At 33.8% G+C, this 16,036-nt stretch overlaps 1 protein-coding gene across 1 annotated transcript in view; it reads right to left on the reverse strand.

Annotated features, from left to right (window-relative positions):
* The window catches only part of LOC114337384 (protein tyrosine phosphatase domain-containing protein 1-like), a 229,024-nt gene extending 214,598 nt beyond the window's left edge, over positions 1 to 14,426 (reverse strand). Inside the window, exon 1 of the mRNA XM_050663166.1 lies at positions 14,189 to 14,426. Within this exon, the coding sequence (XP_050519123.1) occupies positions 14,189 to 14,388 (200 nt within the window). The 5' untranslated portion in view covers positions 14,389 to 14,426. The remainder of the gene's footprint in view (positions 1 to 14,188) is intronic.
* Positions 14,427 to 16,036: the final 1,610 nt, after the last annotated feature.

The raw sequence follows: 16,036 nt of genomic DNA on the forward strand, positions 1-16,036 counted from the left end.
AACGAGTAACTAATCACGAGTTTAGGCAAAGTTTGAACAGCCATAGCATAACCAATTTTTGTCTAACAAGAAAACAAAAACGCAAAAATATTCATAAAAACAAAAAGTACATTTTATTACTCTTTAAGATTTTTGGTATTACTAATAATTGTTAAGTTAATTTCATGAACAATTCCATTTTTTTTTTTAATTAAAAAAATGTTTTATTTTAAACCCAATTTTTTTCAAAAATGAGCACTTTGAACCAATGAAACATAGATAATATAAATAATACATAAGTAAAATATCTTCCGAAGCGGTAATAATTAATTTTATTTGGGAAGCTAATTAGAGGGTGATTTTCGCGATTTTTGTACCAAAAAATAAAAGGGTCCACCAATATTTTGAGCGTAACTCACTTATTTTTAATGTTACAAGTTTTAAAAAAAAATAAACCTTTTTTAAACACTTTAAAAAAGTTGTAATGAATTTTCCCCGAAAAGTGCTCTGTTTTTTGGTTATTTCATATTAATATTCGATTTGGAATTTGACGAAGAAGAACCTACTTTTCATTAGCTACATTCTGCTTCTACTGGGTCTGCAGACCTCTGGCGTACACAATTTTTTTCAATTTTTATAAGCTATATTTTTAGTAAGAATATTTTTCGATACTTACTTTTTGAGTTATCTGCGAAAAACCGTCCAAAAACATGTTTTTTTTTTGTTAAAAATGAACATAATCACTTGCAAATAACTCGAAAAGTATTGACTTAGTGAAAAAACTCTATAGAACAAAAGTTGCTTATAATTAGTCATTTTATTCAATTCCGGGCCTATTTTAAACGTATATTTTTTCACTTCCAAGAAAATATTTTTCACCCTGTATTTCCCAATTTTTGTAAAATGGAGGGGATTTAGAATTGTAAACGGTTTCATAATAATAGACAATTTCAACTACCTATTCCCACATTTTCATCCTTCCTTTATTTTTTTGGAGATATTCGTAAAATTTTGTGTTCCCTGATCGGGCTAAAAGCCTACCTACTCGATGGAATTGAACATTTTTTCAAGGTGTAAAATAAGTAACAATATGTCATTCTAGATAAAAAAATAAATAGAAAACAATAATATTATGTATGATAAAAAATTATAAATGGAAACAAAAACGGTAGTAAAATACACGATGTTCTATTTCGTGACAATTTTATTATTTATAAAATATGGAATCAATAATTTAAAAATAATAATTCACTTTGAATCAACATAAACAGTATTTACTATACTTTAAAGTAAGGTAGGTAATGATTTTTTTTTCTAAATAAAACTGTCACGGGATTAGTATACTCATAATAAAATGTTAAAATGCGTTACTGAGTGTTTTATTTTAAGGGCCTTTAATATGACATCAAAAGTATGGCAAAAACGAAAAGTGAAGTAGTGTGGAAAGACGTCTCAGAGGACTTCGAAATCAAACAAGGACTCAGGCAAGGTGACCCGATGTCAACCACGCTGTTCAATCTTGTTCTTGAAGTATCTAGTAATGAAGAATTGAAGCATAAAAATGAAAGAAACCATATTTAAAAATGAACATCAATGTATAGATTTCGCGGATGATCTAACAATATTAGCAAAATCAAAGAAAGAATTGAAAAGAATTGTAAAAAAGATAAAAAAAGAAGCAAATAGGTTTGGCCTAAAGATAAATGAAAATAAAACTAAATACATGATAATGGGGGATACACAGCAAGCCAATGAAGAGTTTATAAAAATACAAGGGGAGGAAGATTACATATACAGTTTTGACAGAGTGGAAGAGTTTACCTACTTCTTCTTCTTCAGATGCAAATCCATTAATGGATGTTAGCGATCACATTTTCCATTAACTCTCTGTTTCTTGCAATGTGTATCAGAGATTGTATGTCGTTAATCCCTGTCCATTGACTTATGTTTCGGAGACAGGACATTTTCTTGCGTCCTATTCCTCTCTTGCCTTCAATTTTACCCTGGATTATAAGTTGAAGGAACTCGTCATGATGCGACCCAAATACGCCGTTTTTCTTTTCTTGATGTTTTCGAAAAGCTGGCGTTCTTGGTTGATTCTTTTAAGGACATCTACATTTGTCACTTTCGCCGTCTATGGTATCTTTAGGATACGGCGATAAAGCCACATTTCGAAGGCTTCTAATCTGTTGATATCCCTCGTTTTGACTGTCCAGCCCTCTATGCCATATAGCAGCACCGACCACACGTAGCATTTAGTAAACCTTAGTCTCAGTGTAAGATCGAACTCTGAACAGTTCAGTACCCTCCTGAATTTTACGAAAGCTTGTCGAGCTTGCTCAATGCGACATTTTACTTCCCTGTCCGATGCCCAGTCTTCAAAAAGCCACGTTCCCAGGTATTTAAATTTGCTCACTCTTTCAATGGACTTAGTATTCAGTGTTATGGTGGAGTTTTCAAATGTTGGAGTTTCTGGAGATGATCATGAATTCATGAGTCTACCTACCTTGGTGTGGAAATAAAGGAAAATGAACATGAAGATAAAGAAATAGAATCCAGAATTACAAAAGGCAACCAGAAATACGGAATGCTGAGATCCCTAATGAAGTCTAAGTTTGTTTCAAGAAAAACAAAAGAATGAATTTACAAGACAGTGATTAGAGATACGGTTGTATATTGAGCTGAATTATGGGTTTTAAGAAAGGCAGATGAAGAAAAATTAGAAAGATGGGAGAGGAAAATTCTCCGATCAATTTACGGAGGCATAAATACACAAATGGGATGGAGAAGAAGGACAAATAAAGAGTTGTTAGAGCTGTATACGGAACCTAAAATCACCGCAATAATAAAGGCGCATAGAATAAGATTGTTGGGCATGTGCAAAGATTGGAAAATCATAGAATGACCAGGATGATATTGAACAGGAAACCAGTAGGGAAAAAAGGAAAGGAAGACCCCGTAAAAGATGGTTTGACAGCGTTCAAGCAGATTTACGTGAACTAAAAATAGATAACTGGAAAAACAAGGTATTAGACAGAAGAGAATGGAGAGGAGTGGTAAGAAGAGCGCAAGAGAAATTGTAACAGAAGAATGTGCGATGAACTGTAAAATGAGAGCTATATATACTTAAAATAGATATCAGGGCCGTAACTACTATTGGGGCAACCGGGGCGGTGCCCCGGGCCCCCGACCAAGGGGGCCCCGTGCATAGATTTTAACGAGGAAAATAAAAATATGTATTTTAAAAGCCGATCCCAACGAAATATTTTGCAACGACACAATTTTAAAAAGACCGCAATATAGTTTCAATTTTTAACTAGGAAAATTTTAGACTAAAATGCAATTTGAACAGAACAGGGCTCCTGAGGCCTGAGCTAAGGTGGGGCCCCGAGACCTTAACATAAAAATTTAAATTATTACTTAAGAAATTAGTTATTTCGGCGTAATAAAACCTAAAATGCCATTGGAAGAGGGGGGCCGGGCTAAGCTGGGGCCCCCGAGACCTTTCGTAAACATATAAATTGTGACTGAGGAAATTAGGTATTTTGGCGAAATAAAAACTAAAATGCAACCGGAATAGGGACCCCAGGTCTCAGCTACTTTGTCTTAATCAATTTACCCCAGACCACATCTTGGTACGTGAAAGGAACCACATATTGAAAAGAAAGGTATACAAGATAAAATGAGCACATTAGGATCAGTCCCACCAGTACACTGACCAGCTTCACTGAGTGTGCTTGGCTCACACTGCAGTAGCTTAAGGCACCTTAAGGTGCTTTTAAATCAAAGTGAACACGAACGAAGAAACGAATTCGTAGGTGTTCGCTTGGTTATTCGTTCGGTACCAAGTAAGACCATTTACATTGTAGCGAACGAACGCATTCGTTGATAATCCGTCCGCAATGTCAGATACAGATGAAGCTGTAATCATTAGTGCTGCTAATTTTATAGTTATTGCAGGATATGCTGAAAAAAAAAAGAAAGAAGAGAGTGTGGTGTTCACATAGGAGGGAAAATGCGCTTTCAAGGGGTTTTTTTATCAAACATTTTCCGGATCCCCCCATGCGCTGGGGGTAAAGTCCCCAGACCTCCCGGTAGGGGGCCCCCAGATCACATTTGCCCCGGGGCCCCCAACATCGTAGTTACGTCCCTGATAGATATACAGTATGTCATATTATCTTCTTCTTCTTCTTCTTCTTCTTTTTGTATAGACATGACTCTGTCTGTTTTTTCAATATGCCTCTAGTAAGTTGTCATCGTTTTCGTGGTCTTCCCACTGATCGTCTTTCTATTGGGGAACCGTCTCTCGCTGTCCTGACTACCCTATTTGTTGTCATTCGACATTCGTTTATGTGGTCATTCCATTCTATTCTTCTGTTTCTTACCCAGTTATTAATGTTATCCACCTTGCATCTCCGTCGTATATCTGTACTTCTGTACTCTATCTCATAACATGTGCGAATAAACTCAGAGTTACACAACGAGCCATGGAACCTGCAATGCTGAACGTGAGCCTTTGAGACCTCATAACATATCAACAAATCAGGAAAAGATCAGAAGTTCAAGACGTCATCGAAAGAGCTACGACGCTTAAGTGGAACTGGGCAGGACACTTAGCTAGAACACAAGATGGACCGTGGATAAGATGATTCATAGAATGGAGGCCCTTCTTCTTCTTAACGTGCCCTATCAAGTCCCCTTGACGTTGGCGATTAACATGGCGAAACTGTCTCTGTCTCGAGCTATTCTAAATAGGTGTTCTGCTTTCTTTATTCCTGTCCACTCCCGGATATTCTTCAACCAAGAGGCCTGCTTTCTACCAATTCCTCTGCGGCCTTCGATTTTACCCATCATAATAAGTTGAAGAATATTATACCGGTCTCCCCTTACTACGTGTCCAAAATAGGCCATCTTTCTATATTTGATGTTAACAAGCAGCTCGCGGGTAGCATTTGCTCTCTTAAGGACTGCCACATTTGTCAGCATAGCCGTCCATGGTATTTTCAGAATACGTCTGTGCAGCCACATTTCCAAGGCCTCCAAACGGTTAATGGTGGATATTTTTAATGTCCATGCTTCGACACCATACAAGAGGACTGACCAAATGTAGCATTTAATCATGCGCTTTCGAAGTTGAAGTTGCAAGGTATCATTACAGAAGAATGACCTCATTTTTAAAAATGTCGTGCGGGCTATCTCGATTCTACATTTTATCTCTTTATCTGGATCTAGTTGTTCAGTAATATGGCAACCAAGATATTTAAAACTGGGTACTCTTTGAATTATATGACCATCAACATATAAACGTGAATCTTGATGGTCCAAACGGCTAAATGCCATGTATTTTGTTTTTGAACAGTTTATATTTAGGCCAAACTCTCTTCCCACTGTGTCAATGGCATTTAAAAGGTGTTGTAATCCATTCATAGCATCACTTAAAATAACTGTATCGTCTGCATATATGATTGTATTTATCAGAATTCCATTAACCTTCACACCCCATTCCAAATTATGCAGCGCTTCCTTAAATATTCTATCTGAATACAAATTGAACAACAGTGGGGACAGTATACAACCCTGTCTGATACCTCTTTGTATTTTGCATATTTCTGTTGATTTTCGATTTATGCAAGCTGTCGCTGTTTGACGCCAGTATAATTTTTCTATGATTCGCACATCTTGACTATCAACTCCTTTATCCTTTAATATTTTAATTAATTTGTGATGTTGTACTCGATCAAAGGCTTCTCATAGTCAATAAATACAGCAAAGACGTCTTTCCTTTGATCTCGGCATTTCTGCAATAACACATTTAGTGCAAAGAGTGCGTTCCGGGTTCCCAGTCCATTTCTGAAGCCAAATTGTGTTTCATCCTGGTCTTCTTCACATTTATCTCTGATTCTACTGTGGATGATACGTACAAAGATTTTCAAGGTGTGGCTCATAAGGCTTATCATTCTATAGTCGCTACAGTTTTTCGGACGTTGTTTTTTTGGTAGGGTTATGAATTCGGACTTTAACCAATCTTCAGGGATATCACCAGTCGAATAAACATCATTGAAAAGTTTGACTAGTATTCCAATGTTTTCCTCATTTATGAGCTTTAACATTTCTGTAGGTATGTTGTCGGGGCCAACGGCTTTCTTGTTTTTTGCCAATTTTATAGCATGTTGTATTTCTGATTTTAGTATTTCTGGTCCTTCACCTTCATCTAAAGTGTCCAGTTCTTCGGGTCTATCATCATTATACAGTTCATTTATATAATTATACCAGGTAGTTCGAATTTCGTGTTCGTCTATTATCATTTTTCCCGACGAATCGGTTATAGTATGTGGAGTTTTCTTATAATAAAAACCAGCTACTTCTCTAACTTTTTTAAACATATTAAACGTATCATGTTTTTCATTCAACTTTTCTAATTCCTTGCATTTATCCTCCATCCATTTTTCTTTAGCTACCTTTATTTTTTGTTTAATTAGTTTCTGTTTTTCTTTGTATTCTGTTTTGTTATCTTTCAGTTTTCTTCTCTGCTTCATCAATTCCAGGATTTCATCAGTCATCCATTGTTGTTTTTTGTGCCTCTGCATCGTTGTTGTATATTGGCCCAGATGGAGGCCCAGAAACTATAAAAGAAGCCGAAGACGACCACCGACTAGATGGACCAACGACATAAAAATAATAGCGGGAAACTGGCTACAAGCGGTAAAGTGGAAAAAACTGAGGAAGGCATATGTCCAGCAGTGGACGCGATTGGCTGGATGATGTCATATCAGGTGAAACAACGTTAAGAGAAAGAAGAAAACCCCAGCAAACAGAGGATATTGTAAAACAAATAATTTGCTGAAAAGTGCATTCACTTTATTAAAAAAAAAGATACCTATTTTAACAAAACTTTTAGCAGACTGTAAAGTCCGTTGAAATAGTATGCCATGAACACTGTCCTATCGTGTATTTCCAAATACAGTGTAGTATTATTAGATTTATCATAATTGAAATACTTGGAAAAGCCTCAAGAAAAATGGGACTTGGTGGTGATCAATCGAAGTCTTGAAAATAAGAGAAGAGGGAAAAATCTATAAAGAGTAAAAATAAAATAAATATAATAAAATAAAAATTCTTTTGAAGATTCGTTTGACACAAATCTTTAAAAATTACAAAGTTAGAAGAAAGTAAGCCAAATTAACTTTGACATCAAATATAGTCCAGGTAAAATCTGTCGAAAATCAGACCATAATAAACATTTTTCATTTTTCTATTTTTTGCTGGAATGACTTCAAGATGTACCTTGTATCAATAATCTCGATATGCGACAGTGGCAGACCTTGTACTTAATTTTTATTTAACACAATCTGAAAAAAATCCAAAATGTTTGCTTTTTGTCCGATATTTTCGCCTATAACTGGAGAGATATATTGATGGGAGAAAAAAATTATACAAAATTTCTTCTTCTTCTTCTTCTTCTTCTTCTATATAGGCAGTACTGCCTGTTTTTCTTCAACGGTGCCTTTCATTCTGCCCCTAAGTTGTCATTCCATCTTTTCCTTGGGTGTCGTATACTTCTCCTGCCTAACGGTGACTTGTCCCTGGCTATTCTTACTATCCTTGATTCAGACATCCTGCTTATGTGCTCATTCTACTCTTCTTTTCTGTTCTTTACCCAGGTATTTATATTGTCTACCCCACATATGCGTCTGATTTCCTCACTTCTTACCCTATCCTGTAGTCCTTTTCCAGCAATCCTTCTTAAGATCTTCATTTCGTTGGTTTCCAGATCTGGACCTCGGAGGTAAACTACACTATGTCGACATGGTGTTTTTTTAACAAGTTTTTTTAATCCACTTGTTTTAATAGTTGGATTAAAGAAATCGGTTATATATTATCATTAAAATATAGACGTATTGTCTATCAACCCATTATGACATATATCAGATTTTTATTAACATTCTAAGTGCTCTAAACTTTGTTGCAAACACACGCTAAACACAGTTGCTCGAAATGACATAGTGTAGCTTACCTCCGAGGTCCAGAGATGTCTTCGTGTTTCGCTTGTATCTGGTCTTGTTTTGGCCGTGTAAGTCATAACTGGCCTAATAACTGACTTATATATTCGGGCCTTTGTTTCCAATCTTAGGTGTTTGTTTTTCCAAATGTGTCGTTTAGGCATCCGGCCGTTCTACTGGCTTTAATTATTTGGTCTTTTACCTCTTCTTCGATATTGTTGTCGGTTGATAGATTAATTCCCAGATATTTGAAAGTCATTACTTTTTGTATAATTTGATCGTCTAACTCCAATTTGCATCTTATTGGTTCTTTGGCAATTACTAAGCTTTTTGTTTTTTGGGCTGATATTTTCATATTCATTTCTTTTGCGTTAATGTTGAACTCGTGCAATAATCTTTGTAGGTCGTCTTCGCACTCTGCTACTAACACGGTGTCATCAGCGTAACAGAGTATTTTTATCTCTCTATTGCCCATTTTGTACCCTCTTTTTTTCTTCACTTGTTTTATTATTGCATCCAAGATTATGTTAAACAGTAGAGGGCTTAGTGAATCTCCTTGCCTGATTCCTGTGTTTGTTTCTATGGGTTCTGTTATTATTCCATTGACTTTCATTTCTATTTTATTTCTTACATCTATGTTTTCTATCAGTTTTATGATATCCAGTAGTAAATTTTTCTCATATAGTAGGTGTATCACATCCTTTAATTGGATTCTATCAAACGCTTTCTCTAGTTCTATGAAACAGAAAAGGCTGGTTTGTTATATTCTAATGATTTCTCCGCTATTTGCCTTATCACAAAAACTGCATCGTTACATGATCTTCCACTTCTAAATCCTTGTTGTTCATCCGATATATTTATGCACGCCATTATTTTCTCCATAAGTATTTTTGTTGTGAGTTTCAGTATAGTGCTCAGTAAATTTATCCCTCTATAGTTACTGGGGTCTGCCCTATCTCCTTTCTTAAATAACGCTATCATTTGAGTGGTTCTCCATTCTTCTGGAATTCTTCCTGTATTTATTATTTTACTTATAAGGATATTCAGTTCTTTGTGAAGTCCATCTCCTCCGTATTTTAAAATTTCATCAGCTATTCCATCTTTCCCAGGAGCTTTTGGATTTTTCATCTTTTTAAGGCGTTCTTTATATCTTCCTCTTTAATTTCTGTTTTTTCATCCGATTCTAATCTTGGTGTTTCCAGTTCTTTGTGATTAGCTGTTTGATAGAGGTTTTTTAGGTAAGTTGTATTTGTATCAATATGTTTTACTTCTATCAATTTCTTCATCTCTGCTCTTTGACCTCTTATCATTTTCCACATTTCCTTTTGCATCCCATAAAAGTCGTGCTCCATCTCTTTTGAAAATGCTTCCCAATGTTCTGTTTTCTTCCTTCTTACTATTGAGTTTAATTCATTTCGTACTCTTTTATATTCTTCATATGTTTGTCTCGTTCTTTTGGACTTGTTTGCTAGGTAGATTTTCTTTTTTTCTTGGCATTTTATTTTTATTTCTTCACAGTACCATGGAGTTCTCCTTTTCTTTCGTATATGTTTACTTATCTTACGTTCTCCAAGTGCTTCCGTTGCTGCCATTTTGATATTATCTCTGATCTTCCTCCAACTTTCTTCTATGTCTTCAACCGGTGTAATATAGTTTTCATTCAGTACTTTTTGCAGTCTTCTCTGGTATAGATCCCGTGTTGACAAGTCTCTTAGCTGTTCTACCATTATTCTTGTCTCACATTCAACAGGGTCTTCTTTCCTGTTTCTTTGTAGCTCTATTTTGATTTTTCCAAGTACTAGGTTGTGATCGCTTCCAATATTAGCTGCACTTAAACATCGTATGTCTAGTACTTGAGAGTGGTGGATGTTTCTGTTTGTCAATATATAATCAATAACAGATCTGTGTCCTCTTGTATTTTGGAATGTATATTTTTGTTGATCTTTGTGTCTGAAGAACGTATTGTTTATTCGAAATTCGTTCTGAGAGCAAAAGTTAGTAAGTAGTTCTCCATTTTTATTTTTGTTGCCTTCATTGAATCGTTGCTTTATTCCTGGTATAATTATGTTACCGACTCTTGCGTTCATGTCTCCTAAAATGGATATTATCTCATTGGCAAATGAGAAATATTACAAAATTTAAGTTTTATTTTTCAATTTTATATAATATTTGACTAGCTACAAATGGAAAGTATAATTTTTATTGCTTAAAAATAGCAATAATTGGGAAAAAAATTGCAAAAAATTGAGTTTTTTCTTTATTTTTTCGTCCCCTTAAAGATAACTTACAGTCTTTATATTCTTCCTAGAAAAACTGTATAATATGACAGAAACGTGTGCTAAATTTAATTGGAATCGGTTTAATAGTTTTTGCATAATAATTTTGCAATCCTTTGCTATATAGACTCAAAAAACTGAGGGAGGCCTATGTCCAGCAGTGGACGCGATTAGCTGGATGTTGTCATATCAGGTGAAAAAACATTAAGAGAAAGAAGCAAACCCCAGCAAACAGAGTATATTGTAAAACAAATAATTTGCTGAAAAGTGCATTTTATTAAAAAAAAAGATCCCTATTTTAACAAAATTTTTGGCAGACTGTAAAGACCGTTGAAATAATATGCCATGAACACTGTCCTATCGTGTATTTCCAAATACAGTGTAGTATTATTAGATTTATCATAATTGAAATACTTGGAAAAGCCTCAAGAAAAATGGGACTTGGTGGTGATCAATCGAAGTCTTGAAAATAAGAGAAAAGGGAAAAATCTATAAAGAGTTAAAATAAAATAAATATAATAAAATAAAAATTCTTTTGAAGATTCGTTTGACACAAATCTTCAAAAATTACAAAGTTAGAAGAAAGTAAGCCAAATTAACTTTGACATCAAATATAGTCCAGGTAAAATCTGTCGAAAATCAGACCATAATAAACATTTTTCATTTTTCTATTTTTTGGTGGAATGACTTCAAGATGTACCTTGTATGAATAATCTCGATATGCGCCAGTGGCAGAACTTGTACTTAATTTTTATTTAATAAAATCTGAAAAAAAAATCCAAAATGTTTGCTTTTTGCCCCATATTTTAGCCTATAACTGGAGAGATATTGATGGGAGAAAAAATTATACAAAATATAAGTTTTATTTTTCAATTTTACATAATATTTGACTAGATAGATACAAATGGAAAGTATATTGTTTAAAAATAGCAATAATTGGGAAAAAAGTGCAAAAAATGGAGTTTTCTCCTTATTTTTTCGTCCCCTTAAACATAACTTACAGTCTTCATATTTTTCCTAGAAAAACTGTATAATACGACAGAAACGTGTGCTAAATTTAATTGGAATCGGTTTAATAATTTTTGCATAATAATTTTGCAATCCTGGTTCCGCAAAAAAAAAAATTAATTTGCAAAATTATGATTATGAAAAAATTGAATCGAAAAACTTCATTTTTTGCACACATTATATTTTCATTCTAGTCAAATATTATCTAAAATTAAAAAATGAAACTTTTATTTTGTATAATTTTCTTGTATGAGAATAATCTCTCGAGTAATAGGCGAAACATAGGCCCAAAAAGCAAATATTTTGGATTTTTTTCACATTATGTTAAAAAAAATTAGCACAAGATTTGCGACTGGCTCATATTGTGATTCTTGATACAATGTACCGGGTGTCCCAATAAGAATGGCTCTCGGATATATCTCAGGAACCGTTTATAGTACAACTTTGAGAAAAAGATATTTATAACAAAAGTGGCCTCAGGAAAAGCCTGGAAATTATTTTCATAACTGTAGGTCCACCGCTAGAGGGCGTAATTGAATATAAAAATTTAAAAAATCAAATTTTACAAAATTTACCTAATGAAAGGGCACTGGAAATCCAATCATCGTATTCTTCATAAAATTCGGCGCATATTTGATTTCACAAGTTTAAGTCTACCTTTGCAAATAAGAGGTGGGGGTGAATGGGAACCTTCTTATGAAAAAATGGCTGTAAGTCCGGTTCTGCTAAATCGAATTTTGCATACTTGTAAGAGTCTTATTATAGAATTAGCCTTATAAGTAATATGCCAGCTAGTAGGCGTTATTTAATTATTTTCGGAAATCTAGTTTTCTTTGGAGAATATTAAATACAAGTATGCATTTTTAATCCTATATTACAAAATTAGACCAAATTATCAGCGTAATACCAAAAACCGCATGTCGATACCTTTTTTCTATCTCGAGATATCTTAAGAAACGTGTAAATTTTAAACAACTGTTAGTGGCACCGGTAAACGAAGTTAACGAAAAGTAGTGTGCTATGGAAAAAAAACAAAGAAACATTTTCCAGATGTAAACGTATATAATTAATTAAAACAACAATAAGACAAACAACACTACTATAAAATATAACAAAGAAATAAATGCAACTACTTATTTAGTGACTACCTAAATGTTCAAATTGTTGCCCATCATTTTCCATGCAAGCATTTACTCTTTCCAGAGTAGATTGAACAGCAGTCTCAATTTCTGCTTTCGCAATGGTTTGGATGGCTTTTCGTATTCTCTAGATTCTAGATAATATTTTCTCGAGTAGTGGGCCTAGCAGCAAAAACAAGGTCTTTAATCTGTCTCCATAAATAAAAGTCTAACACAGTTAAATATGTTGCTATTCGATCTACTCTTGAAAGATGGGCATCGAAAATGAGGCAACAATTTGAACATTTAGGCAGTCACTGAGACTAAGTAAGTAGTTGCTTTTATTTCTTTGCTATATTTTATAGTGTTGATTGTCTTATTGTTGTTTTAATTAATTATATACGTTTACATCTGGAAAATGTTTATTTGTTTTCTTCATAGCACACTACTTTTCCTTAACCTCGTTTACCGGTGACAGTAACAGTTATGTTTAAAATTTACACATTTCTTAAGATATCTCGAGATAGAAAAAAAGGGATCGACATGCGGTTTTCGGTATTATGTTGTTAATTTGGACTAATTTTGTAATTCAAGATTAAAAATGCATACTTGTATTTAATATTTTCTAAAGAAAACTAGATTTCTGAAAATAATTAAATAACGCCTTCTAGCTTGCGTATTACTTATTAGGCTATTTCGAAAATAAGACTTTTACATTGACGAAAAAGAAATGTTTTCAATAAGACCAAGTAGGCAAAATTCGATTAGCAGAACCGGACTTACAGCCATTTTTTCATAAGAAGGTTCCTACTCACCCCCACCTCTTATTTGCAAAGGTAGACTTAAACTTGTGAAATCAAATATGCGTGCAGACTTTTATTAAAAATACGATGATTGTATTTCCAGTGCCCTTTCATTAGGTAAATTTTGTAAAATTTTGATTTTTTAATTTTTGATACTCAATTACGCCCTCTAGCCAACGACCTACAATTATGAAAATAATTTCCAGGCTTTTCCCGAGGCAACTTTTGTTATAAATATTTTTTTCTTAAAGCTATACTATAAACGGTTTCTGAGATATGGCCGAGAGCCATTCTTATTGGGACACCCGGTACATCCTGAACTGATTCCAGCAAAAAATAGACTCCTATGGAAAATGCCCAATTCAAAACAGGTCCTGCCTGGACTAATAGGATAGCAAAGAAAAAAATAACCGAGAAAACCTTATATAGGATTTGAAAATTCTACAAGGTATTTGAGGGATAGCCGATAACAAATCCTTGAAGCTGATTACAAGTGATTTTGTTTTGTTTTTTTTTTTTTCAACAATCTTAAAAGTGAAAGAATTATTTTTGACTATGAAAAGTTTCTTATATATTTTAGCGAAAAATGGTTTGAATAAAATTGTGGATGTTAATAAGTTCTTTGATTGGCGAGTTTCTAAATTAAAATACATAAACAACTAACCGAGATAATTGCAAAAAACCCTTATTTGTTTATTAATTTAAAATTTTTAGTAATTTTTTTGGATAACGACATAATATAAGTACTTAATATAGTTATAGCTACTTGAAATTATGACAATTAATGAGTTATTGAAGTGTACTAAATCTCAGCTAGATTGGCCAAATAGTTTGTAAGTTACTCAATCCCGGAGAGCGATTATTTAACAACTGTCTGATTTACAATTGTGCTGAAAAAAATACTCCGATAGTTTATCAAAAAAGAGTTTTATATATTTACTAAATAAATAAAAAATAGTATGGATTAAATCAAAAATTCTAAATAAGATATGAATAAAAGTTACCAATGCGAATAAATCCCTTGGATGGCCAAATTTTCAGGTTTCCAATTTTCCGGATTTTCATACTTGCAGTTAACTCCTCCACAAAAAACACTACACTGGATCCCCTGAGGCGTTAGTCGCCGAATATGCTCGGAAAGTTTGTTGTAATTCGCCCGGACTATTTCGGAGTTTGGAGACTTCAACTCCGCGAACTGATTCATAGCTTCATGCGCTTCCTGGACATGGTGACAACCCAACAGTGACTTCAGAAATACTTAGTGTTTTACATGAGTTTCCTCAAAGCACGTTTTTCCCACATTTTCAGCGCATGCTTATCATTTATTCGATATGAGTATCTTCGTTGAAAACCATAGAAATGGTCGCTAGGGAAAATAAATATGTAACACAACGTTGGACTTACCTAAGGGCCTTGTTTAGAACGATTTCGCCAGCTTGAATGAGGTTATCTAGGAAATGATCAAATTGATTGAATTTAAATTGAAATGTGAACGTGAAAATTAAATAAATATTGATAAAAATTAATTGTTTTATTCCAATCAAATTTAATTCTACACACAAAATAATTGTATCTTAAAAGCGCACGAAACTTTTAAAGCTCTTTTTAAACATTTAAAAAATCAAAATTAATAAAACCAAATCCATAACAAAAAATGCAAGAAACAACATACCATTTACTATTAACAACATGGATATGGAAAATGTGAAAAAGTTTACGTATCTTGGAAGTGTCATAACAGAAAGCGGATGTACAAAAGACGATATCCGATCAGGATACGAAAAGCTCAACAAGCATTCAACATGCTCAACTCTGCTTAGAGGTCTCACTAGTATGCTACAAAGACAAAGATCCGAATATTCCATCAAATTTCATGTCTGTTCTACACTACGGGTGTGAAACCTATAAAGTGGCAAAAACCCTCACAGACAAACTGCGAGTCTTTGTTAAAAAATGCCTACGAGGAGTTGTTCCTATTTTATGGCTTAACATCATCAGAAATGAAGATCTGCTACACCTGACTGAACAAAAGAGGGTAGCAAAAGAAATAAAATCCAGAAAGTGGGGTTGGATCGGTCACCACCCCGAAAAAATAGCTCCAGTATTGCAAAAACTGCCCTAAAGTGAAATTCCCAAGGAAAAAGAAAAAGAGACGTCAAGCACAAACCTTGGAGAATATCCATCATGAGCCAAATAAGAAGTAAGAGAAAGTCTAGGAATGAGGTGAAGCTTAGCGCAAAATAGTACTCGATGACGCGTTTTCTCTGAAGCTCTGCACTCCACTTAGGAGTTCAAGAACTTTATAAATAAACTCCTTTCGGAGTTTGGAGACTTCAACTCCGCGAACTGATTCATAGCTTCATGCGCTTCCTGGACATGGTGACAACCCAACAGTGACTTCAGAAATACTTAGTGTTTTACATGAGTTTCCTCAAATCACGTTTTTCCCACATTTTCAGCGCATGCTTATCATTTATTCGATATGAGTATCTTCGTTGAAAACCATAGAAATGGTCGCTAGGGAAAATAAATATGTAATACAACGTTGGACTTACCTAAGGGTCGTTGTTTAGAACGATTTTGTCAGCTTCAATGAGGTTATCTAGGAAATGATCAAATTGATTGAATTTAAATTGAAATGTGAACGTGAAAATTAAATAAATATTGATCAAAATTAATTGTTTTATTCGAATCAAATTTAATTCTACACACAAAATAATTGTACCTTAAAAGCGCACGAAACTTTTACAGCTCTTTTTAAACATTTTAAAAATCAAAATTAATAAAACCAAATCCATAACAAAAAATGCAAGAAACAACATACTATTTACTATTAACAACATGGATATGGA

Source organism: Diabrotica virgifera, chromosome 10 (assembly GCF_917563875.1).
Source record: "Diabrotica virgifera virgifera chromosome 10, PGI_DIABVI_V3a".
NCBI lineage: Eukaryota > Metazoa > Arthropoda > Insecta > Coleoptera > Chrysomelidae > Diabrotica > Diabrotica virgifera.